The following is a 24828-nucleotide window of genomic DNA, read 5'->3' on the forward strand; positions in this document are numbered from 1 at the left end:
GAACTCACAATACACCACACCTCAGTGAACTACACTGGCTTCTGATACACAATGTGCTCAATTGAAACTCCTCACACACACATTCAAGGAACTACACAACTCAGGCCCCACCTACCTGAACAGGCGCATCTCCTTTGACCAAGCACCCAGACACCTCCGCAGGACTTCTACTCACACCCATCCCACGAACATACAGAACCAGATCAGGAGGATAGATGTTCTCCTACATGATTCCTAAAGTGTGGAATGACTTCCCATTCCACATCAGATTCTCTTCCTCTCTTCCTCTCTTCTTGAATTCCGCAAGAAGTTGAAGACCTGGCTTTTCAAATAACCAATCCACCACAGGAAGTTCTAGACTCTCACACCTGCTCAGCACCAGGATACCCTTGTGGTTATAACAAATACAATCAACATAACAAATACAGATAACAGAATCAGCCTGAGAACTGCTGGTCCCAAGTTGATGAATTTGCGTCCATAAATATTAATCTGGTACAAAGCATAGTGGCAACAGTACTAATGACCAAAACTTGCTTTTTTCTAGAAGAGGGAAACTATACCAACCTTCCAGTACTTGCCATACAAGCTCATCTTCTTACAATGACAAGTTGAGCTCAAATTTAAAAAAAACTGTTGCGAAGAGTTTCATGTAACATTGCTACACTTATGTGCATGGCTGGTTGCTCACCCTCTATTTCAAATTAAAGTCCCTGGATACAGTAAATTGGCCTTGATGGATATATTGGATACACATATAGTTCTCAACTTTTCAACTGTGTTTAGTGTGATACAGTAGGCAATTAGTAGATGGACAACGAGCTGGAAGGGTGTAACAGAAAAATAAACACAGAATTCTGTCAAAACAAATATTCTACCTACAATTGCAAATAATGGATTAATGCACCCCACAATTCACTGTGATTCAGGAGTCCTTCCTTTCCCCACTTCTCTTTAAGAGTTATATGTGTAGGTGTTAAAAGACCACAATTAGATTTATAGCTCTAAACCAATGATATACAGCTGGCAGTACGTCTGAATGGTGGAAGTAGGAAACCCACAAACAGGAGACTCGCCACCATTGAGACTGTAAATTAATGTCTTTGTGATTATTAGTTTTATTACTAGCCTCCTGATGTGCCATTAAGTGAGCGCAAACTGAGGTCATTATAGGCACATTTCCAAACCTGGGAACCCAGTGGACTTCGTTTTCTAGCAACGTCAACCGCAGCTGGCTCTATTGGCAACTAATGAGTTTAAACATTTGGCAGTACTTATTGACCGGAAACTAACTGGAGGAACACTGGTTGAGTAAGGAGGGAAAACATGCACTTTCTAAGTAGAACCTCCGAAAAGTTTAACTTTAGTTCTCAAAGCATTGATCATGCATGTTCTTCTTTCAGGCAATTTATTCTTTCTGATCCAGATATCCATATTCTCACCTATTCCCACCTACACATTATAACCATACATCATTACAGCTAAGTGGCAAAAAGGGAGTTTGGGTTATCTGTTTTATTTTATTTCAAACCAATATCCCATGTCTCAACCCCCTGAAAGCACTGGAATAATTGAGAATAATTGTCCAGAGGTGACCTGAGTTCAGGACGGTGTGCCTGACTCATAGCGTTGAAGGCAATAATGACACCTGAATGTTTGAACAAGGATATTCAAAATCCTCTGCGCAAGATGTCTTAGATCCCCGGACACCTAGGTTTGCTCCCTGAGATTCAACATACGGCACACTATAGGCAGAGCATCCATGCAGATAGAGGCCACTCCTGAAGACTGCATTTTGTGCATGTAGGATCATTTGTTCTAGGCAGATCATGCAATCAGTTTAGCCATTGGGGTGGGTAGGCATGTGAACTGCATTTTTAACATTTTATTTAGGAAACTCAGTAATAATATGATATTTATCAGAGCAAGTGTTACGTAATTTTAGCATCTTCTTGCACACTCCACCATTTCATATTGTACTGTCTACAATCCACAACAAAACATAATAAATTATGATGTTATCTGTGAAGTGGAATAAACGTAGTGATAACACTGGATAGAAAGCACACTACCAACATATTATTTTTGAAGGTGGTTAGGTGTCTTTTTTAAATAATCAAAATAGTAAAACAAGGATCAAACAAATGACCCAAGGATTTAGGGGTATATAATGCCCACTTGTTAATGGTGTAGGATTATTGTGACAGAATAAATCGGTACAGTGGCTTGTCATAGAGAAGGCTCTGTGACAAATCTTTCAAAAGTATGAAATATTTGCTCAATAATGTAAACATTAGACCATATGTTTAATTAATATCAACAAGTTTCTGTTACCTGTAGAATTGTATAACACAGTGTCGGACCCTTTTCTAGGCCACATGTTTTAGTTTCCATTTCCATTTTGAATTAGCCTAGCAATGCTTCATTTTTCTCTGTTGCATATCTTCGCTTTTTGTGTAATCGCTGTTGTTATGTTAAATGTTATGTTAAAATTACTTATAAAGCGCACATACACCGTTTGGTTTCTTAGGGCCTGAATCTTAGGAGGTCTGTACAGGATCTGATGTCAAGGGGCAGGGTGTTCCAAAAACGTTAGGCCAGCACCGCAAATCTGCTGCCACCTAACCGCTTTGATTTATAGTATGGGGTAACCAGTAAGTTCATGTGGGCTCATCGCACATTGCGGATGGGTATATATCTCTGAATGATATTGGAGATGAATTCTGGGCATGTGCCACGTAAGGATTTGAAAATAAGGCAGCCGTTTTTGAAGGCACAGCGTTGGGATACGGGGAGCCAGTGTAGCTTCTTCATAAGAGGGGAGGCATGTTGCCATCTAGGCAAATTAAAAATCAATCTTGCAGCCTGATTCTGCATGAGTTGCAGTTTAAGTCTGCTCTCAGGGTCGCGGGTTCGATCCCCACATTTGAATTTGAATTTGAATTTGAATTTAAAATACTTGTATAGCGCAGAGTTCACCAGACGGTTTCTTGGCGCTTTGAAGGCATAATAATCAGGAGCGCAGCAGTTGATGAATTACTGCGGGAAAGCCTGATTGAACAAAAAGGTTTTCAAACCCTTGCGGAAGAGGGAGTAGTGTTTGGTCGACCGCAGATGGTCGGGGAGGGAGTTCCAGAAGGTGGGTGCCAAAAATGAGAAGTTGGCCCCACCCCACTTTTTCCGCTTGTAGTGGGGTACCTGTAGAAGGGATTGAGAAGAAGAGCGGAGCTCTCTGGCAGGGACATATTCCTTTATCAGGGAGATGATAAAGGCCGGGGCTGATCCCTGGCGTGCCTGGAAAACCATGCAGCCAGTTTTAAAGAGGGAACGTTCCCTGACAGGCAACCAATGGAGCGCCTTCAGTAACGGAGTAGAATGGTGGGAGCGGGGGAGGCCGTACACTAGTCGGGCCGCCTGGTTTTGCACCAACTGGAGCTTGCGTAGATTTTAGGCCAGAATGCCGTTGTACAGGGCATTGGCGTAATCCAGCTGGGAGATCACCAAGGCAGACATGATCAACTTAAGTGCCAGGGGGGAAAAAAAACGGAAAACAGTGCGAATAGTGCGAAGGGTGAAAAAGCAGGAAGAGACGACAGAGCTGATTTGTGAGTGAAGGGTGAGGTGATTATTCATTTTAATGCCTAAGGTCTTAACTGTAGGAGAGGGAGTGGGAGGGGATCCTAAGGAAGAGGGACAAAATAAAGAGTTCCAGGGACTGGAAGAGCCACCAGTGACAACCAACTCGGTTTTGTTCGGGTTCAACTTCAGGTGGTTGTGGCTCATCCAGTCCCTGATGAAAATCATAATAGTCTGAAAATTAGAGATTGAATGGGAAGAAGGAGAAAGGTTAAAGACGAGCTGGAGGTCATCCGCATAATTATATACTGTGACCTCCAGCTGCTGGAGTGCGAAAATTAGAGGATAGATATACAGATTGAACAAAAGAGGGGAAAGAGAGGAGCCCTGGGGAACACCACAAGTGATCTTGAGTGGAGTTGCCGTGAAATCCCCCAACCGGACAGCCTGGGTGCGATCCCTCAGGAAGGACGATAGCCAGACCAGGGCTGAGCCCCCGATTCCCGCCGCTCTGATACGTGAAAGCAAGATGGAGAGGTCCACCGTATCAAAAGCGGCGGAGAGATCGAGGAGCACCAGGGCCTGGTGTTTATTTTGGTCCATGCCCTCCCTGAGGTTGTCCAGGACCGACACCACAACGGACTCAGTAGAGTGCCTGGGCCGAAAGCCCGCTTGACAAGACGCCAGACCCTCTGTTGCTTCCACATGGGCACTGAGTACCGAAGTAACATGGCGCTCGAGCTCCTTGCCCAGGTAGGGCAGCAGGGAGATGGGGCGGTAGTTAACTGGGGCGGACGGATCTGCTCCAGGTTTCTTTAAAATAGGCACAATTGTGGCAGATTTGAGAGCAGGAATCACAACCTCTTGCGCAAGGGAGCTATTAAGAAAAGTAATCGGGGGCTGAGTGCAGATGGAGTAGATCTGTTGAAGGATGCGGGCTGGACAGATATCGGCCGGGGGACCTGACTTTACCTTAGGAAGAGTTTCCAAAAATACTTCTTCAGTGAGAGGGGGGATCGAAGACAGACGGCACTGGACTGTGGGTGGGAGGGGATCAACAAAAGTAGAAGAGGGGGGTGGGATGTTAGTCTTGATATTGGAAATTTTATCCAAGAAATAATGATTCAATGAATCACACAGGGACTGGGTAGGAGGGGGTTTTGGGGTAGTCCTCTCAGAAAAGGCTAAATCATGTACGATGGTAAAGATCTCCCTAGATTTATTCTCTGCCGCCAGGATTTTTGATGAGAAATAGGCAGTTTTGGCTCCTAGAATAGCTTTTTTATAGTTGTGTAATAGTGGAGATCGAAATAATTCCAACATTTCAGAAGTGGTGATCTAAAGAAAATAGTCAAAGAACTGGAAAGAAGGTATGCTCTGAGATTGGGTTCATATGACAAGTTTTGCAGTCTGTGGTAAGTTCTGGAATAGAAAGAATTTAGTATAATGTAAAAGGTGGGATTGGGAAAATATGTAATATAATATTTATGGCATAATATTTATTTATCACCAGAGAAGTATTTATTATATCTGCTGCTATGTAACTAAATGTAATGTTTCTATAATTTTATGGCCTTCTTGTAGAAGTGAATGTTTATATGATATGCTTAATTTTGTACTCTTCCAATTAACCCTTTCGATGCTGATGACGAGCTCAGCTCGTCATCACCCACGGGTGCCGTGTGCTGATGACGAGCTGAGCTCGTCATGGTGCCACTAAAATGGCATTTTCCAGCACAGGGGGGGGGAAACGCCCAGCAGCCATGTGGTTAAAAAAAAGGTCTGCTCTTAAAGCTCTCACCTGGTTCCCAATAGAGGCTAGGATTTCATTCAAGGTTTTTTGCACAGTGCACAAAGCTTACTCGGGCATATCTTCCAAACACTTGCCGAAACTGACAGCACAATACATCCCTACCAGAGATCTCTGCTATAGATCTGCCCATCAGATAAACCAACGATTCTTCAGAAGAGTGAAACGTGGTTGTAGATCCTAAACGTGCAAGAACTGAGACTCTAAAACCCCACATAGGTTTTAAACCAGCCACCTGAGATACAGGAAGACTGAACTCTATTCGGAATTGCCTTCAGCTGAGATTGGCATGGAAGAATATCAGGCATGGTTATTCGCCCTGCTCTACTGGAAACGAAATATCTCATTCAGCCATCAAAGTGTATCTTCTTACGTGTCACCGCTTGCCATTACTAAAATCCAATGTGGAGTGTTGTACACTACATCTGACAAACTAGTAAAATACATTATTTCTGCAGGATTTGTCCATGAAGAAGTACTATGCAAAATAAGTTGTTACATATTGTACTTTGTTTTACAACATGAATTTATTTTTATTTATTTTAACTTAGAAAAATAGTCTACAAATATGCAGATGATATCTACATAAACAAACATGTGAAATGATTTAGATGATGTGAAATCTAGGCATATGTGGAACTCGGAATGGACTACCAAAAACGTAAGTGGGAATTACGGGAATTATCGATATGGCCAGCCATTGGAAAACAGGGTCACACAGAGTTTATAGAAAAATGTTGTGCAGGCAAATCATCCGGCCAGCTGAGTTTGAGGCCTATATTAGGAAACACAACACCACAGTTTGGATGTGTGAGCATCACAGTGCTACCGAACATCTCAGCTGGATCATTTGATCAGGATATAGTAGAAATTCAGTGAAAATATGATGCAGGAAGACCTCAAGACAAAGTCACTCCGATTATAAGGAGAGAGCATTGTTATGGGAAGGAAGGGGGTTTCAGTAAGTGTCTCTCGTGGAAGGTGACCAACACCAGAGAACAGAACATGGATTGATGGCTTCAAGGCTGGAACTGCATGGGCCACATTGGGAGAAATAGAGCACTTAGGGTTCTTCCATAGAGTCCCCTGGTCATAAAGCACTCTGGTGTGGCATGACGTTTCTAGTCACACTGATCCATCTCCATGCTCCATCTATGGCAGCACACTCAATATGAGAGTGAAAGAGTCACTGGAGCAAATTAGGTCAAGCAAATGAGTTTGTGTCTCTAAGCTTGTTACTTTAATGTGTATTGGGAGCAACTTATCCATTCAATTAATTCATTCAAAAGATTTTTATTTCGGCAATGTGCCATAAAAGAAACAGTGATTATAAGAGCATTGTAATATCAATAGCAGTAACAAATTCATGTGTAAGAAGCAATTGAACAGAATTTAACGACACAAAGGGTATACAAATTGCATAGGTATCAGCCGCGATTAAAATATTAAAACAATAAATATAATCTTACATATAAGAACATATAAAAGGTGCAGTATACCATGGGCTATGAGTACAGGATTAAGTGTGTTCAATCAATGATCTACGCTTAAACCACATAGCAGCCAAATATTTTGAAACAGCAAATACAATCACTGCTGTAGTGTCAGTTTTTAATATTCTGAATGCCTGCATGCATCTTCAAAGGCCCAGGTTTTTACATAGAGGAACCCGCCAGTAGGTCCTGGCCTTAGAGTAGCCGGGGCAAAAAAACAGCACATGCAACTCGTTTTCAGTGGCAGATTTACAAGCTGGACAAGTGGACGGGGCTGAAGTTGACCACTTGCAGGTAAAGGCTCTGAGCGGTAAAACACCGTGCCTCCACTGCACATAACGTTTTTTTGCCAAAAAGGGTAGATGTCATCTAAAAATTCCTCATAAAAATAAGAATCTTTAACCAGGAGAAAAGAAGCTGTTATAGAACCGTTATGTGGATTACATTGGGACGTGGTGAGACTATCTACACGAAGAACATTCGTGAGCTGGGTGCGTGAAAGTTTAATACATCCCTGTTCTGGATTAAACCAAAGCTCCGGAAGTTTTAACCTTATGAATTCATTCTTTATGTAGGCAAGCCAAGGGAATTTCCCTCTAGCCGGGAAAAGACAGAATCTCCTTGAGTTCATCTCTATATTGTAGCAGCTCTAGGGTAACCCAGAGTCTGCACCAAAATCTCAAGGGTTTAAATGCTAACTCTTGATGGCTTGGTCTCATACCGAGATCGAGCCTAAGGGGGGAAAGTGGTGTACTCGATGGTAGAGCTAATAACCCTCTTAGGAATTTGTTTTTGGTCATGATGATTTCAGACCTCGGTGAATACCCCCACAGTTCACCCCCATACGTAATAGCACCCCTGGCTTTTGCCATATAGATCTCAATGGTTGGTCCTAGAGGTTTAATTGTAGATTTGCTAGAAACTTTGAGGATCCCACCCGAAAGTTGGGCCAGTTTTAGCTGGGCTTTTATCTGCTGGGGGCCCCAGGTAAGGTTTTAATGTAGTGTGACCCCGAGATAATCAAAGATACTGACCCTTTCCAAGGGTATCGGCCCTAGGCTGGGGTTCGCACTGGTAACTCATGGGGGATTGAAAATCATAAATTTTGGGGCATATTACCAAGCAATAGCGATAATTATCGCTATTGCTTGGTTAGAGACAAAAATTTACCGCTGCGCTGCGGCGATTTTTACCGCTAATAAACCTTGGTATTACCAAGGTTTATCGCAAATGCGATAAAAATCGCCGCAATGCATGAATATCGCTGAAAATTCAGCGATATTCATGCATTACCGAGCTAATGCTCTTAGCCATGTTATCCACCTCCCATTGGATAACATGGCTAAGAACTGCTCAGGGCAGGTGTTAGCTTTTGGAGATATTCGCGCTTAGCGCGAATATCTCCAAAAGTTGGTGATAGGAGATAGCGATGTTAGCGACTGTTTTCAGTCGCTAACATCTTGGCACGCCCACTTTGCATATCATTAGTGATAAATTTCTCTGACATGCAAAGTGGGGCCCAAGATGGTCGCTATCTCCTACTAGCTGTCGCTAACTGGTGTTAGCGACAGCTAGGTAATAGGGAGATAATTTTATCTCCGCTTGCTTGGCTTTTAAAGCCAAAAAAGCGGAGATAAACCCCCTTGATAATATGCCCCTTTGTTTTTAAAGAGTTGATCTCCAGGCCTCGAATGGTGCAAAAATCCTGGAAACCATCCAGTATTCTCTGAATCCCCATAGGGTTTTGGACAGCAGAAGGGTATCATCGGCAAACATAATTGCCGGGACCCTATTGCCAGCCAACTTTGGGGCATCGTTGTGGGGGACCCCATTAAGATGTTTGATTACTCCGTTGACATAAAGGCAGAACAGGGTCGGTGCAAGGACACAACCCTGTCTTACTCCCTTGTCAACGGGAAATCTAGATGAAAGTGAGACATTTTTCCCACACCTGACCTGCCCAAAGTTTACCTCATGGAGCCTCATCAAGACCATTAAAAGGTGTGTGGGTATGCCAAAATCAAGAAGGACAGCCCAAAGTTTGGCCCTGGGGACGAGGTCAAAGGCGGAGCGAAGGTCTACAAATACCGTATAGAGGCTGCCACCCTCTATTCTCACTGTTTTCCAGTATAAAAGTTGGAGCCGAAAAATTTGGTCCACAGTGGAGGTATTTTTTCTAAACCCCACCTGGTAGGGACTGAGAATTGCAGACTCATCCATCCAATCCTGGATCTGGTCCAGTATGAGTCTGGCGAAAATCTTCTGGGGAACGTCAATGAGGCTGATCGGTCTGTAGTTGGATGGGAGCAGAGGTGAGCCCTTTATAAATATGGGCACTATCTCTGCGCCCAGCCAAGTACAGGGAACCGTCATGCCTCTCAGAATCGCGTTAAACATAATCTGAAAATAAGGACCCCAGATTCCTGGCTCCTGCCTAAAGAGGTCCCCTGGATATTTGTCCAGGCCCGGGGCTTTCCCAGGGGCAAGTTTGGAGATGGCATTGCAAACTTCTTGGACCGTAAACACGGTCGCCTCAGGGTGCGACATCGCAGCGGCCTGAACCGCAGGATCCACTGTGTAGTTGGTGAGGCCCTCTGTAGAATATAAAACCCAATAGTGCCCTTCCCAGGCTTCAGGGGATATGTTAGGTTCGTTTGCTGCTTTCTGCTCACCACTACCATTGTTTACTATATTCCAGAATTTAGGGACGTCCTTGGCTTCCAGTGCCAATGAAAGATTGGACCATTTTAAGTGGTCCCATTCTTCCTTGGAACAGTTAATTGTCCTCTTGTAATCTACCCTCTTAGTTTTGATTTTTATTCTGTCATTGTTCTTAATTTCCAACAAAACCTTTTGCTTCGCCCGCCTGCAGGCTGGCGTGTACCAGGAGCTATGAGAAGTCCTTTTGGTCTCCCCACTACCCATGGGTTCAGAAGCTCAGCCACAGTGTGAGAGACCCTATTATTAAGTTCCTCTAGTTGGGATAGATAATCTTGAGATGGAGGTTGGCCGGTTAGTGTAGCAAGCTCATTGAACATGGGTAGAATTGAATTATAGAGATTCCCTAATAATTCTGGATGTTCAGCTAGTTTGTGCCAGCTAACTCTACGTCTATCATTAGAGACGGTAAGATTACCGTCGTTCCCGTCGTATTGTGAGCAACCCATGAGATGATCAAGGCAAGTGATTAACTGTATGCATATTAATCCACCAAAAAGCATGGAAGGCCCTATACCAGTGAAATATTTCAGAAATGAGAACATGTATTGCTAACTGGCTTCCTGTGTAGTGCCAGGAGTAGATACAGGCAGCAGAGAGTCCACAGTTATGGGAGAGAACTGCTTTTCTCACTTACATAGACCCTATGGGTAAACCTCGACCTTCAAATCCAATATATTGTTTCTTATAGACCACAAACACCCTGTTCCCAATATAGCCTGTAAAGCCAAACAATCATTAGACTTCTTCATGTTTTAGAACATATGCAGAGTATGTGCTTATGGTTTGGAAGTACTTAATAACAATAAGCATGGGCGAATTTTGCGAATCTCGCGTTCGCGAATTTTGCGGATTTGCGAACTCGCAATTCGCAAAATCCGCGAATTCTCGCGAATTAGCGGATTTTTTTTTGTGTTCGCGCGGGTTTCTGCCAGTTCGCGAGGGTTTTGTACAATTTTGCAAATGCGAACTTACCTGTCGGGTCGCAAGTTTTGCGAACTTGTTGTTTCTACGTGTCCAGCCTGTTTGGGACACTCTTCTTCATCACTGCCACTCTCTGTCACCACTGCCACTCTCTGACTACTCATGCCACCCTCTGGCCCACCCATGCCACCCTCTGTTTCATCACAGCACCCTCTGGTTGTCCAGTCAGTGTACATTATTGTGGCAAAGCAAAGCACACCTTCCCTGCCTCAAGTGACCTGAATTAATTTGGGGCTGATTAATGTGTCACAGAATATTTTTTTAGCTGGCACCTGCTTCCTTAGTCCTTCCTGATTAGTGATCTTTTGCACTTGCTAAGTGCTTTCATTGTTGCAAAATTAGTTACAACACCTGCCCTGCCCCAACTGACAATAATGAATTAGGGGCTGATTAATGGATTTGAACTTCCAGCCTGGCTCCTGCTTGTCTCCCTTAGCTGTAATTCAGGACCTTTGTGGCATATGTGTAACTATTCTGAGGTTCAGAGCAGGGTCACATAATAGTTGCAAGTAGGCAACTGAACTCTGGAGGGGCCCCTCAGGAAGCACTACAGGAAATGGCTACTAATGATGAGCCTGAACTTTTGAACCTGGTAAGTAGTTTCAGTTTTGCTAAGATCGTATTTCTGCAATTTAGCGCTTATTCGCGGGGCGCGAAGTTGTACTGGGAAGCCGCGAACTCACGCGAACAGTGCGAGCAAGCCATAAAATCCGCTGCTCGCGGATTTGCGGATTTTGCGAGAGATTCGCGAATCTCGCGGATTGCGAATTTACTGAAAATCCGCAAAATTCGCGAGCGAAACAGATTTTCCGCCCATACTTAAGTAACAATAAATTCGCTTTTTTACTGGCTCTCAATCTTTTCTTTTCACTGGTTTGACTGGATAGGTATTTCCAAAGGATAATGAAGCTTGAAACCGGTCACTGTAAATAATGGACCCACCGTTAACTTCCTCATTTAATGCTGGCAGAAACTCAGTGTCAACTGACTCCAGTAGATGTTGCTTTATTGGAACAGAGTGACAGATGGTTTGGAACATATGTCATTTATCTTGTAAAAGATGATCTGGGTCAGGATGAATAACTTCAAAAGTAAAACCAAATGGTTTATGAAATTCTACAAAGTATATATTCGCTGGACCTAAACATATTTGCCCCAAGAGTTGGAGATGGCTAAGCCTCTGATAGAAAATCTGAACGAGTCTCCCCAACCGGATGTTTTTGTGTGAAATAGAAACTGGGATATTTTCTAATTCCAGAAGCTATTGAATAGTAAATGGTCTATTGTATCTCCATCTTGGAAACTGCATGAAACAGTGATTCCATTTGTAGCCTTCCCTCTCCTCTTGTTCAGCAAGCACCCTGGAGTACCCGCAGTCTCAAAATGCCTGGAACAATATGTTTGAAGCAAATGGTGGGTGATCGTTGTGGCATTTACCATTTGAAGTACCCCAACAATAAGAGCAATACATTTGTACATTGTCTTCATTGCCCTTCTCTGAAATAGGGTAATCAGCACATCTTCCTAAGACCACAACACCAACCGCAAAACTGGAGCCCAAAGAAGACTTCTCACCTTGCATGTTTACAGCCATTTTGTAACAGGCACATGCAAACTGTACCACTACTGTTATTCAGAGAGTGGATGGCTGCCTTTTGTGCATAACACATTCAAGTCTACTGCCAGCAAGATGCACATTGAAGATATATTGCCCATGCACAGGTAATTCTGTTGTGGATTGCTCAACAGAAGTTGTTGATGAGAATGAGCCCTGGATGGATCATTGATCTGTTGAGCAGAGTAGGATGGAATATTGGCCTGTTAAGTATCATCCCTCCTTAAAACACTGAATCAGGTAACATTGAAGGCTAATATGATGGCTTGGCTTTGCCACAAGGACTCTCTACTCTGTGCTTGAGGGGGGCACATGGCTGAGACCCCAAGCCCACAATGCTGGATCATGCAGGCAGCCTAATTTTCCTAAGCAGTTAAGAAGCAAAACAATATGCATACAAGCACCTCACCTTTAGACAGACCTCAAGGATGAATATACTTCCTATAGAAACAAACAGACTCAAGCCCAAGGTGTGTATCTACACGAGGTTTCTGTAGTCTCTGGGGAAAAAGGTGAGGGGTGACAAAAAGTACTGACTTGATTTTTTCTGGGGTTTGGCTACTGTCAATAAGATCAAAATGAGGGGGATGGACCAATTCGGAATGTGTATTATATGACTACTGATGACAGATATATGGATGTATTAATTAAACATTCGGAATATATATGTTGATCATGATAATTACTTGTTTGACAGTTGGGTTTCTGTACCTGTTTCCTCTCTCATTGTTTAAAGTAGCTTGCAGATATTTTAGTTGCTTAAATCGTGTTAAATTCAGTTGTAAATTAATTTTCCATTTCTGATTTTGTTGTTGTTCTGCAGTTCCACAAACGCATCCTTTAAAGAGGTTCTGTCTGGGATAGAGTCCAATGAAGCCTGCAGAAATCTCCCTATGATCTCCTTTCTCATTTTGCCAATGCAGCGGGTCACGCGGCTTCCTCTACTAATGGATGTAAGGATTGTTTATTTTTTCTTATCATGATGTTGCTTTTGAAGTTTGCTAGTTTCTTCTGCTTGAAATAGATTTGTAAACAACATGATTAGTTTACATGAGGAAATGGGCACACACGTTCCTTACACACTGCTGCAATTGTGTTTTATGCCTATGACTCAACCACTGTTTGTGTTGGTTGCCATGGTGGTGTCAGCATGTCCTCAAGTCAGAGCATTTGTTTGGAGCTAACCCGTGATGGTAGAATATAAAGCATTCTCTATTTTTCCATGTCTTACTGATCACATTGTTGGTCATAAAATTATCATATGAGACCTTTATGGCACACTGCTGGTATCATCAACAACATACGATAAGAAGTGGGTCCCAGGGCATATTTATAGACCTGCACAACGACACAGCCCCCAATCAGAAACATAAACCAACAAAAGGTGCCTGTGGGTCTAAGATAATCCTGTCTAAAGCATGAACTCAACTTATATTAAACTATAAGGGAGGAAGAAGAACTATCCTATGTGAATATGGCACAATAAGATGTCTCTAGGGCATGAAGTGTACCCATCAGTTACCGTCCGATACCGCCCTTGTCATCATCTGGGTCTCCTCACACCAAGGAGAATATGATTGTACCCACTATGTGTGGAAGGGGGTACCATTGGACCAGTGATATCAGGTGAGTATGGGGGTATCTGAACAAATGTGTAAAGGCAACTGATTTGCAGTGCGTGAGGAAATAGTGAAAAAAAGGTGATGTGTATTAGATGATGTGAATAAAATTGGAGAGATAAGAGGGAAAAATAATTTTAATGATGCCCCTCTGTTTTCCAATATTAAACACAGAGTAGAGAATTAAGCAGGTTTAACAAATATCTGCTAATAAAAGCTAGTGGTCACTGCTGGTATAGCATCAATCCACCACAAAGTAATCAATTGTTCTTTAGTTTGGTTTGACTAATGAAAAAACAACACAGTAATGATCACTGCATATGGTTATTCAAGGTCCAGGGGTGGGAATTTCATTTTGTTGTGTTGACACTTAGAGGCCCGTTAGGATCGCGGGCGGATCGCCCCAGCCAGGCCGGCGGTAGCCATCGCCGGCCTGGCGGGGGCAATCCGCCCGCCATCCTTGCCGGAATGACCCCCCCGCCATATTAGTATGGCTGGGGGGTCCGCGGCGGTCGGAAAGATCGTCTGCCGCTCTTCCGCCCCGGTCGCCTTGCGACCAGGGCGGAAAACGGTTTGTATGGTGGCCGTGTCTATCAGACACCACCAGCCATATTACCATGGGCATTTTCAAATTCCTTTCCGTGGCGGCAATGCCGCCACGGAAAGGCATGCAGAGTCTACTTTGGGGGCCCGTTGCGGGCCCCCAAGGACTCCGGGGGGTGGGGGGTGCACATGGGGGGTACCTATGGTACCCCCTGCATTTCAAAGGAAAACGTGGCAGGCACCGCGCGGTGCCTGTCACGTTGTGCTTTGAAATGCACAGCATGTATTTTTGACATTGTGGCGGGCTGTGCATTCAGCACCGCCCGCCGCAATGTTAAAAATAAAGGGATGCGCCCGTCACTGTGGCGGGCGCATCCTAATTCCCCCCACGGGGCCCCCTCCCTTATGGCGGGCGGTCCGTCATCCTAATGACCCCATTGTTCTTGGTTTTTCTAAATTTCCAAGCGTGCAGTGATGACTACAATGCAGTCATATTGGTCTGTAGAAAATCTGCTGCCTTGAATATTGTATATACTATCTAAAACCATGATTTTAATAATAATCATTGTCATCATCACAGTAATGAATCAGAGGTGTATTCAGTAAATGTATTCTAACATTGGTAAGGATGTACTAACTATATGTACTTGTGTCCAGTAATGCACAAGCAGGAAAAGAGGAAAAAGGATGTCTGTGCCTTCTACTGACCTAGACTAAAACTCCCAGAAGTCATATTGATTTCACTTCAGATTTATTATTTCTATGTACATCGAGCAGGAAGCTTCTTACCACTTCCTGTATACCCTACTGATATAACTAAACTAATCCTCCCACATTTTTAGTCCCAGCAAACCCGAGATGTGTCCCACAGAGGAGACATTTTACCTCTATAGTTATGAGTGAGACAAATGTCTGACAAAATAACGAAACCCAAAATATCGGTATATACAAAAATATCGGAGCAATAATATCGATATCAACAATATCGACATCCTATCTACAACAAGGTAAGTACAAAAATATCGAGAAAAAAAATATCGGTGTAGCGTAGGTGTAAAAATTACTATTCCAACTCCAGAGAGTGCAACAGTAGGGAAAGTGTTGGATAGTGTAGGGGTAAAAATTACTATTCCCACTCCAGAGAGTGCAACAGTAGGGAAAGTGTTTGATAGCAGAGGGGTTAAAATTACTATTCTAACTCCAAAGACTGCAACAGTAGGGAAAGTGTTGGATAGCGTAGGGGTAAAAATTACTATTCCCACTCCAGAGAGTGCAACAGTAGGGAACGTGCTTGATAGCTTAGGGGTAAAAAATACTATTCCCACTCCAGAGAGTGCAACAGTAGGGAAAGTGTTGGATAGCGTAGAAGTTAAAAATAACATACTTATAAATAAATTTATATTTTAAAATATTTAAAAATTATTTATTACCTTAATCTTAACTATTTACAAATACCAATGAATAATTATTTAAAAAATAATTACCAATTAATAATTAATATCCCAAAAATTAATCATCAATACCCAACTATAATTGTAATAAGTACTTAATTACATATCAATTACTTTACACACTATTCCCCTATTAACGCACAACAAACACCAATAATAAAATAATACACTTAACATAATTATTAATTAATTAATTAATAAAAATTAATTACCAATTAATAAAAAAATAATTACCAATTAATAATTAATTAACACTACTATAATTAGCAAAAACAATTAATGAAAATAAATTATTACTTAATTACATTTAAATTACTGCCCACCCTATTCCCCTATAAACCCATAACCCGCTATAGAACATAATTATCAATTAATCAATTAATTTAAATAAATTTCCAATTAATCAACATTAATTACCAATTAATTAAAATTCATTTATAATTCTTAAAAAATCAATAATTAATTTAGTATAATTACATTATTTCCCACCCTATTCCCCTATAAACCCATAACCCGTTACAGAACATAATTATCAATTCATCAATTAATTAAAGTAAATTACCAATTGTTACAAATTAATTACCACTTAATTAAAATTAATTTATAATTCCTAAAAAATTAATCAATTAATAATTAATTTAGTATAATTAAATTACTTCCCACCCTATTCCCCTATAAACCCACAACATGCTAGAGTACTAAAATAAAACATTTACTTAAATTACATTAAAAAAATACACATTAAAATCATATAAAAATCGATATTAGTAACATCGATATTACTAACATCAATATTAGTAACATCGATATTACTTACATCGATATTAACAAATTCGATATTACTTACCTCCGAAATTCTGTCCCTTCGATATAAAAAAAATCGATATTACTTACTTCTATATTCTGTCCCTTCGATATTAAAACATCGATATTATGGTAGGTCGATATTAAAAAAAATCGATTTTGTCTGCCTACCGAGTGAGACATATAAACCATAGGATATGCTGTAATTTTTTGCATTGAAAACTACAAACCTTTTGACAGATCTTCGACCAAATGAGGCAGATGCTTTTGTGATAAGTGCCAGGTTCTTAGGGCTAGATGTAGGTAATTGCAATTTACTGACTCTAAAATACCGAATTTTATCGATTCGGTATTTCAGAATCGGTAAATGCAATGTAGGTAAAAATTCGGTATTTTTTACCGATTCGGTAAAATTCGGAATCTGCCATTCGGAATTTACCGAATCAGTATTTACCGATTCGGAATTTACAGAATCGGCATTTACCGAATCGGTATTTACCAAATTGGTATTTACCATTCACTCTTATGGGCCAAAAGGCCCATAGGAATGAATTGGAAATACCGATTCGGTAAATACAGATTCGGTAAATACCGAATCGGAAAGCAAATAAAAGTGAAACTTAAGTAGGCAGCCAATCAGGTGCCACCACCCTCCCCCTCCCTACCAGGAAGTGGCTACACAGGCAGCTGCAAGTAATTAGAAGCTTCTGGAGAGCCTGTGAAAGCTGAGCTGAGTCCCTGAGCCACAGGAAAAGTTTTGTGCTTTTAAACTTTGAAAATGGCAAGCAGCAGTGAAAAGGAACTTCCAGAGAGGAAGAGAAAAATTAAATTTAGCACTATGGAGCTGCAGGTCCTCGTGGAGGAGGTGATGAAGGAACACCAGAAATTGTTTGGCAAGCTGTCCCTGACTGTGGCTGAATCTGCCAAAAGGAAGATTTGGCTGGACATACAAGCAAGGGTGAATGCTGTAGGAGTGACTCCAAGGGACATAGATGACCTGAAAAAGAGGTGGTATGACCTGAGGAGCCTGACTAAGAAAAAAATTGCAGAGCTCCACAAAGAGGCAAACAAAACTGGAGGAAGGAAGAACTGTGCGCCCCCCTGACTGAGCTGGAGGAGCTGGTGGGGTCCACCATTGAACCAGAGAGCGTCTGTGGACTGGGAGATGCAGACAGCTCAGCCAGAGCTGCCACCAGAAAAGGTAAGAGGCATGCACAGCAATCACCCCCACCCCATCACCTTCCCTTTTCCCTATGTGGCAAAGTTAACCCCAGTCCAGTAGAGGTAGCACTATTCAGGAGCAATGCATTATGGGACATGTAGTCATTAAATGAAACACCATGTCATACAGCACAGCAAGCAACAAGTTTGGCAAATCATATCAGACATAATCAAGCACAAGCAACATGTACAGTGTTTCAGTGTGAATCATTTAATTGTAGAGGCGGTGAGGCAGGAGCACAGAGCTAATGTACGCTTATATGTCCACAGGCGAGACATTTCGCAGGCGTACCAGGGAGACAGAAGGCACTGCACCAGAGAGGGATGACAGCCAGGAGGCAGCCACAAGTGCACAGAATGTCACAGAGGACACAGGTGCACCAACAACACAGCCACCATCCCAAGACCTTGAAATGTCTCCACATCTGCAGGTGTCCCCAGAACGTTCCGGATCCCCTCTGCCACTGTCCTCACCTGAACTGCCTGCGTCACTGCCTCTAACAACACCTGCATCACAAAAGAGCAAGAGGCATGTAGTTGCCCCACTAGTCCCAGTGGAGTCATCAGCAGGTGACATGGAGGGGGATGACACTCAAACCTTGGCTGGGGAAGGAAGCACTGCCACACAGCAGTCCAGTGCAGAGGGAGCCCGTACAGGTAGCAGACGCCGCAGGCCCAGAGATAGCAGTGTTGCAGCACATGTGGAGGGTCCCAGTGTCTTCTGTGGGCTGGAATGTAGCATGGTCAAGATTCAAAGGATGCAGGGGAAGGCCATCCAGTCTGTGCAACGCCAGATGAGGAACCTGAACACAAATATGGAAGACATAGGGAAGGGCATCAGAGAACTGGTTGATGTGAACAAGGAGATGTCTGCAGGGATGCGGGACATGACACAATCATTGCAGCTTCTGTGCAGTAAACTGGACCAGGACATGTTAGCAAGGTGAAAGGAGAGGCAGCATGCGCAGCAACAAAGTAAGGCAATGAACCGCCTGGCCACAGCCACTTCCCTGCTATGCAGACGATGCATCAACATGCAGGAGGGACTCACACACAACAGCAATGAGGTGTCTATGGGCATTGCTAGGATGACCAGTGCTGTAGAGGTGCTGATTAATGCACAGACAGCACAAACTGCTGCTCTGGATGTACCGGAAAGTGAGTAAAGCACCAGTAGGAGCAGCATGACAAGCCCCCTTGTTGTTGAGACACGGAGGAGCAGCAGGTGCCATGGTGAGCCAACAGCCCAAACACACAGTGAAGAGAGCCAGCCACTTACATCTGGCACTGGTAGGCGTGGGCGGAAATGACTTGTACAGTAAATGGGGCAGTGACCCAGGACTACCATTATTAACAGGATTACATTTGTGTTGCACATTTGTGCTTTTGAGTACCTGCGTAGTGCCAAATATTAAACTACGTTGGGTACATATTCCACCTGTTTGTGTCTCTTCACTTACTTAAAAGTAGTTGCGTGTGATCTCTGCCCGTCTGTGTCTGCCATCTGTTGGTGTCGCAACTCCTGCTGTATTGGGTTCAGGCAGTGCATGTTCATCATCATGGTCCTCATAGTCACTCAATTCCAACTCGGTGCCCTCCTTAGTAGCAAGGTTGTGCAACATTGCACAAGTTGCACTCATCATACAGCAGATAATTGGTGAGTACTGCCGTGCCCCTCCACTTTTGTGGAGGCAGCGGAACCTGCTTTTTAACAGCCCAAAGGTGTCCTCCACAATGTTCCTAGTAGATTTGTGTGCCACGTTGTATTGTCTCTGGCTGGGGGTTGAAGGGTTGAGGTAGGGTGTCAGGATGAAAGAGCAGACGGCATATGCACTATCCCCTATTTGAAAATGAGAAAGCCATTACTCACATGTACACATACACATACATCTGCAATATGTATCAAGGGAGTGTCACACATTGTTTTACCTAGCAGGTATCCTTCACCAAATTCCCCCGCTGTCAGGCGTGTGTAGATCTCACTGTTCTGAAAGATGTAGGAGTCGTGGGTACTTCCTGGGAACTTGGCCACTATGTCCGTGATAATGTTCTTGGCATCACAGATTGCCTGTACATTGATTGTGTGGGTTGACTTTCTGTTTCTGTATATGTACTCTGTGGCAGCAGGTGGGCATATTGGGATGTGGGTGCCATCAATACAGCCGATGACATGTGGGAAATGTGCAATTTGATAAAAGTCAGTCTTGGTCTTGAGCAGTTCGGCATGAGTTTGAGGGAAGCTGATGTAATGATGCATTCTCTGCATCATGGCCTCTAGGAACTTCCTGAAGAAATGGGACAGGCAGCTCTGGGACACCCCACCTACCACAGCAGTCACACTCTGGTAACTCCCAGATGCAAGCAGGTGTAGGCTACACAGCACCTGCACATGGGGTGGGATGGCGTGCGCCCTTGGGGTTGGGTACTCCAAAAGTGGATGCAGGTCCCTGATCAAGTCCAGGATGGTATGGGGTGTAGCCTGTACCTTTACAATATCTCTGGCTCAGTTAGTTGAAATAGCGTTATCCTCTGCCTGTATACTTGATCCTCCCTCCTCCAGACCCTCTCTCCTGCTGCCTGTAGCCATAGCCGCCTTGCTATCACGTAGAATGCCGCCATTCTGGTCACACTGTTGCATTTTGGGCCCTTTTTTATGTCCTGCACCTGGTTACCACCTGCTTTCATTCAATGGTAAATACCGACTCTTAAATACCGAATTTCATGAAATTCTGTATTTTAGGATTTACCTACATCTCAAAACTCATTTTTTAGCTTTTCTTATTTACCGAATCTGTAAAATTACCGATTCAGTAAAATTACCGACTCGTATGTACCGAATCTGTATTTTTTGTGACCCTACAGATCAATATCCAAATACCGGTCGGTAATGGCCGAAATTCGGTATTTTTGGCTGGCTACCAACATGTGGCTCTTAGTTCCAAATTTGCAAGAGATTGGTCAAGGTGATCAAAAGTTACACGGTTCTTCTGAGTGCTGTTTAGGATTGTTTGTTTATTTACTTACTAGGAACAGAGCAATTCCCTAGCCTGTTAAAATCATCAAACCTGTGTTAGGAGATATCTGCTCAGAAACTGGGAATCATAACTTATGAAATTCGGATATCTAAGTGAACATCCACATATTTATGTGGTAATATCCGCATACCCGTCTGACCTTTTTTCTAGGATAGTGCATCAAGAAGTAGATAAAATGAAAGAAAATGAGTGAAAAGGTTAAGCTAATCATGAAAAGTGTTTTGGGAACGTCCACAAAGTAAGAACTGTATTTATTTACAAGGTTTGCAGGCAGGTTTCAACCCTGTAAACACGTTAAATGCAGAGCAACATTAGGGATGAATTTGTTTGGCTTGTAGGAAAGGGTAAGGAAAGTGCCAAACATGCATGAGGGTGTAAGGGAAAATAATTTACTACAGGATAAATTGCTTTGCATGTTGAGAAAAAAAGAGAAAGAAATTCGGGGTAGTGCACTGTCCCATCTAATCCAAACCAACAGATTTTCCTTGGATTTAAACCTCTTTATTGTTGGGTCATCTCTTCTCTGTGTACTTACTTTTGGAAAATGATGAACGGCATAGATGTGTAGGACCTACTCCTGAAACAAAAAGTTGTGTGAGTGAGAAGAAAGTTATAAAGTTAATCCAAGATTAGACCTATAGCTACCCTTGTACATTTATTAACTACTTGGCTGCTACAGACTATGACTACTTCTGAATTAATTTAAATGGTTATTTATTTTAGACTATTTGTCAGAAAACCGCTAAAGACTCACCGAAGTATGACACCTGCAAGCAAGCCCTGAAAGAAGTGAGCAAGGTAGGTCATTAGTATCTCATATCCAAATTCAGGATACACATTGGAGTATTTCACATTCAAGGTTTCTTATTAAAATGCATTCACTATGTATTCATGTGCTCTCACAATTGCAAACAATGTATCATTATGCCACAGTCATTAGGCACCTTGGGGGATATTAACAAGGAAATTGCACTGTGAGGAGATGCACACAATTTAGCAGCGTTGCCTCTTTTGGGCTGGGTATGCTCAGACGTGAGTCCCAGGCTCTCCACATCACTGGAGTCAAGCTATCCAGGCTGAAGAAGGCTGATAGCCAGAAACCGATCCTTGGATGCTTGATTCCGGTCTGGGAAAGACATGGCTTGGTAGTTCGGGCTGGACTGTTCCCATGAGGCACAGGGTCAAGGCTGATTTGCATATAGCCATTGTCTGACCTAGGGTGGTGTGGAGTGCAAAAAAACGATGGATTTAGGCCCAGATCTTTGTACTGGGGTGAATGTAAGACATTGTTCTGCATTCTGTCCATCAACTGTGTTTTTTGCCTCTTTTAAAAAAGGCAGGGTTGTGCCGTATTTATAAGAGTATGGCGCACCCTGGTGTTTTCCCTTGCACTGGTGCTAAAAAAAGTGCCTAGCACCAACACAGACACCCTTGCGCCATAGTTCAAGGGTGTCTGCATTGCAGGGAATAATTGTTTATGTACAGAAAGGGAAACCTTCCTGCACATAAGCAATTTGGAAATGTGATGCAGCACACATAGAAAGAGCAAAAAAGAAGAGAAATTACAGTATTTCTCCTCATTGTGCCAATCTAAATCCTGCTATTCAGTGACATTAGTATTTGGCGCTGCCTCAGATTTACAGATCCTTGTAAATCTAGGGCAGCATCAAAAAGCAATGGGGTTGCAGCGGAATGTCCACAGCAACAACCATTGCACGCCCCTTTCACGCAGATACCTGCATGAAAAAGGACGATGATTACAAAGATGCATTGTAAATATGGAGCAGGGCATTGTGCCACCGGAACATCAGGAAAAAAAGTGACGTTCCAGTGGCGCACGCCCTTGTAAATATGCCCCCAAATGTGAATGTTACAAGATAATGCATCTGGACTGAACTAACAAGCATGGAGTCGGAATCACCATCCTCTACAGGGACACATCTGCTGCACAACATCCCCTAACCACCCAAAACCGATAATGGAACACCTCAACTTCCAACTCCTCGCAGACGGTAAAAGCACCATCAGAGGTACCCTTGCTTACAGACCACCAGGACCTCCTCTCTTCTGCAGCACCATCCCAGAAATCATCGCCCACTTCGCAATTGACTCAGAGCACTACACCTACCTAGGGGACCTTAACTTCCACCTCGATGACCCCAGTGACGCCAACTCCGCCAACCTCCTGGAAAGCATGAACAACATCAGACTCAAGCAGCTTGTCACCAACCCACCCACATTACAAGAGACACCCTCAACCCCATCTTCACCTCCAGCAACAGAGTCAGATACACACACACCACACCACTCACATGGTCCTACCACCACAGCATACACTTCACCATTGCAGGACCAAACTACCCCATGGCTGGGCCCCTCAGATCCACACGTAGAAACCTGGAAAAATATATCATAAAGACCAGAGGAACAACACACTCCCCTCTCACCTCCCAGGTTCCACATGCAACCTCGAACATTCAGCAAAGAATGTCGCCCAGTGGATCATACAATGTGCTGATGCCATCACTCCCGCCAAGACAAGCAAGGCTAAAGAACATAGCAAAAGAGCAAGCTGGTTCCCACAGAACTCCACTCCACCAAATGCAACTGCCATCAACTCGAAAGGAAGTGGCGCACCAGCAAAACATCAGAAGACCGCGATGCCTACAGGACCATCCACAACCAGTATCACCGCGTCCTGAAAGGAACAAAGAAGAATGTCCTAGCAAACCGCATCGAAGCCAGTGCAAACCACAGCAATGACCTCTTCGCCATTATGAAGGAGTTCACCAGTCCCTCAGCTGTTGGGAATCACATCACTCTCTCCCAAAAACTGTATGACAACCTTGTGGACTTCTTCCACGATAAGATCTCAACCTTCTGCAAAAACTTTGAACACCATCCCTCCACCATAGACAGCATCAACCATCTTGCATCCATGAACACAAACGCCAAACACCTCTTCACCTACTGGGAACTCCTCACCACGCAAGACACCATCTCCATCATGAACTGGGTGCACTCAGGGGTACCCGCAGACCCATGCCCCAACCATGTCTTCCACCTTAGAAGTAAGACAATAGTCGACGAGCTCAGGAAGGTCCTGAACTCCTCCATCACTGTGGCCTCCTTCCCTGAGGACTGGAAACACATCAAAGTGAGACCTCTCCTGAAAGAAATATCTGCCAACACTGCTGATTTGAAAAACTACCAGTCCATCTCACCGCTCCCCTATCCAGCAAAAGTCCTTGAGAAAGCAATCAACCAGCGCATCACTCAACATCTAGAAGACCACAACATCCTGGAACCCTCCCAAACCAGATTCGGAGCCAACCACAGTACCAAGACATGCCCTGATCGCAGTCACTAATCTGCACCAGAGCCCTCCTAGACCATGGTGAAACAGCAGCCCTCATCCCCCTGCACCCGTCCACCACATTTGACACTGTCTCCCACCACATCCTGATCAACAGACTCCACCACATCAGGATTCACAGAAACTCCCTCAATTGGATTGTCTCGCAACACATCTGGTCTGTCTCCCACCATTCACCTCAGAGCCAAAGATAATCATCTGCGGTTTCCCCCTAGGCTTATCCCTCAGCCTGACCCTCTTCAACACCTGCATCGCCTGGCTAGCTGACACCGTCAGATCACACGTACTCAATAGCATCTCCTATGCTGATGACACACAGGTCATCCTCTCTCTATCCGAAGATCCCTCCAGCACAAAACCAACTTCCACAGATGAATGATGCACGTTGCGACCTCGATGAAGAATAACTGTCTCAAACTGAACTCAGACAAGACAGAAGTCCTTATCTTTGGGAACAACACCTCCACTTGGAATGACTCATAGTGGCCCCCGGAGCTCATCACTCACCTAACCATGCTTACAACCTCTGGATCATCCTAGGCAACAATCTATCCATGAAGAAACAAGTCAATGCAGTTTCATC

The 24828-nt window shown here is 43.4% G+C and overlaps 1 protein-coding gene across 1 annotated transcript in view; it reads left to right on the plus strand.

Annotated features, from left to right (window-relative positions):
* The window catches only part of ARHGEF26 (Rho guanine nucleotide exchange factor 26), a 452167-nt gene that overhangs the window by 208576 nt on the left and 218763 nt on the right, over positions 1 to 24828 (plus strand). Inside the window, exons 8-9 of the mRNA XM_086944113.1 lie at positions 13020 to 13149; positions 21593 to 21667. Coding sequence (XP_086800239.1) covers positions 13020 to 13149; positions 21593 to 21667 — 205 coding nt within the window. The remainder of the gene's footprint in view (positions 1 to 13019; positions 13150 to 21592; positions 21668 to 24828) is intronic.

This window comes from Lissotriton vulgaris, chromosome 11 (genome assembly GCF_964263255.1).
Source record: "Lissotriton vulgaris chromosome 11, aLisVul1.2, whole genome shotgun sequence".
Lineage (NCBI taxonomy): Eukaryota > Metazoa > Chordata > Amphibia > Caudata > Salamandridae > Lissotriton > Lissotriton vulgaris.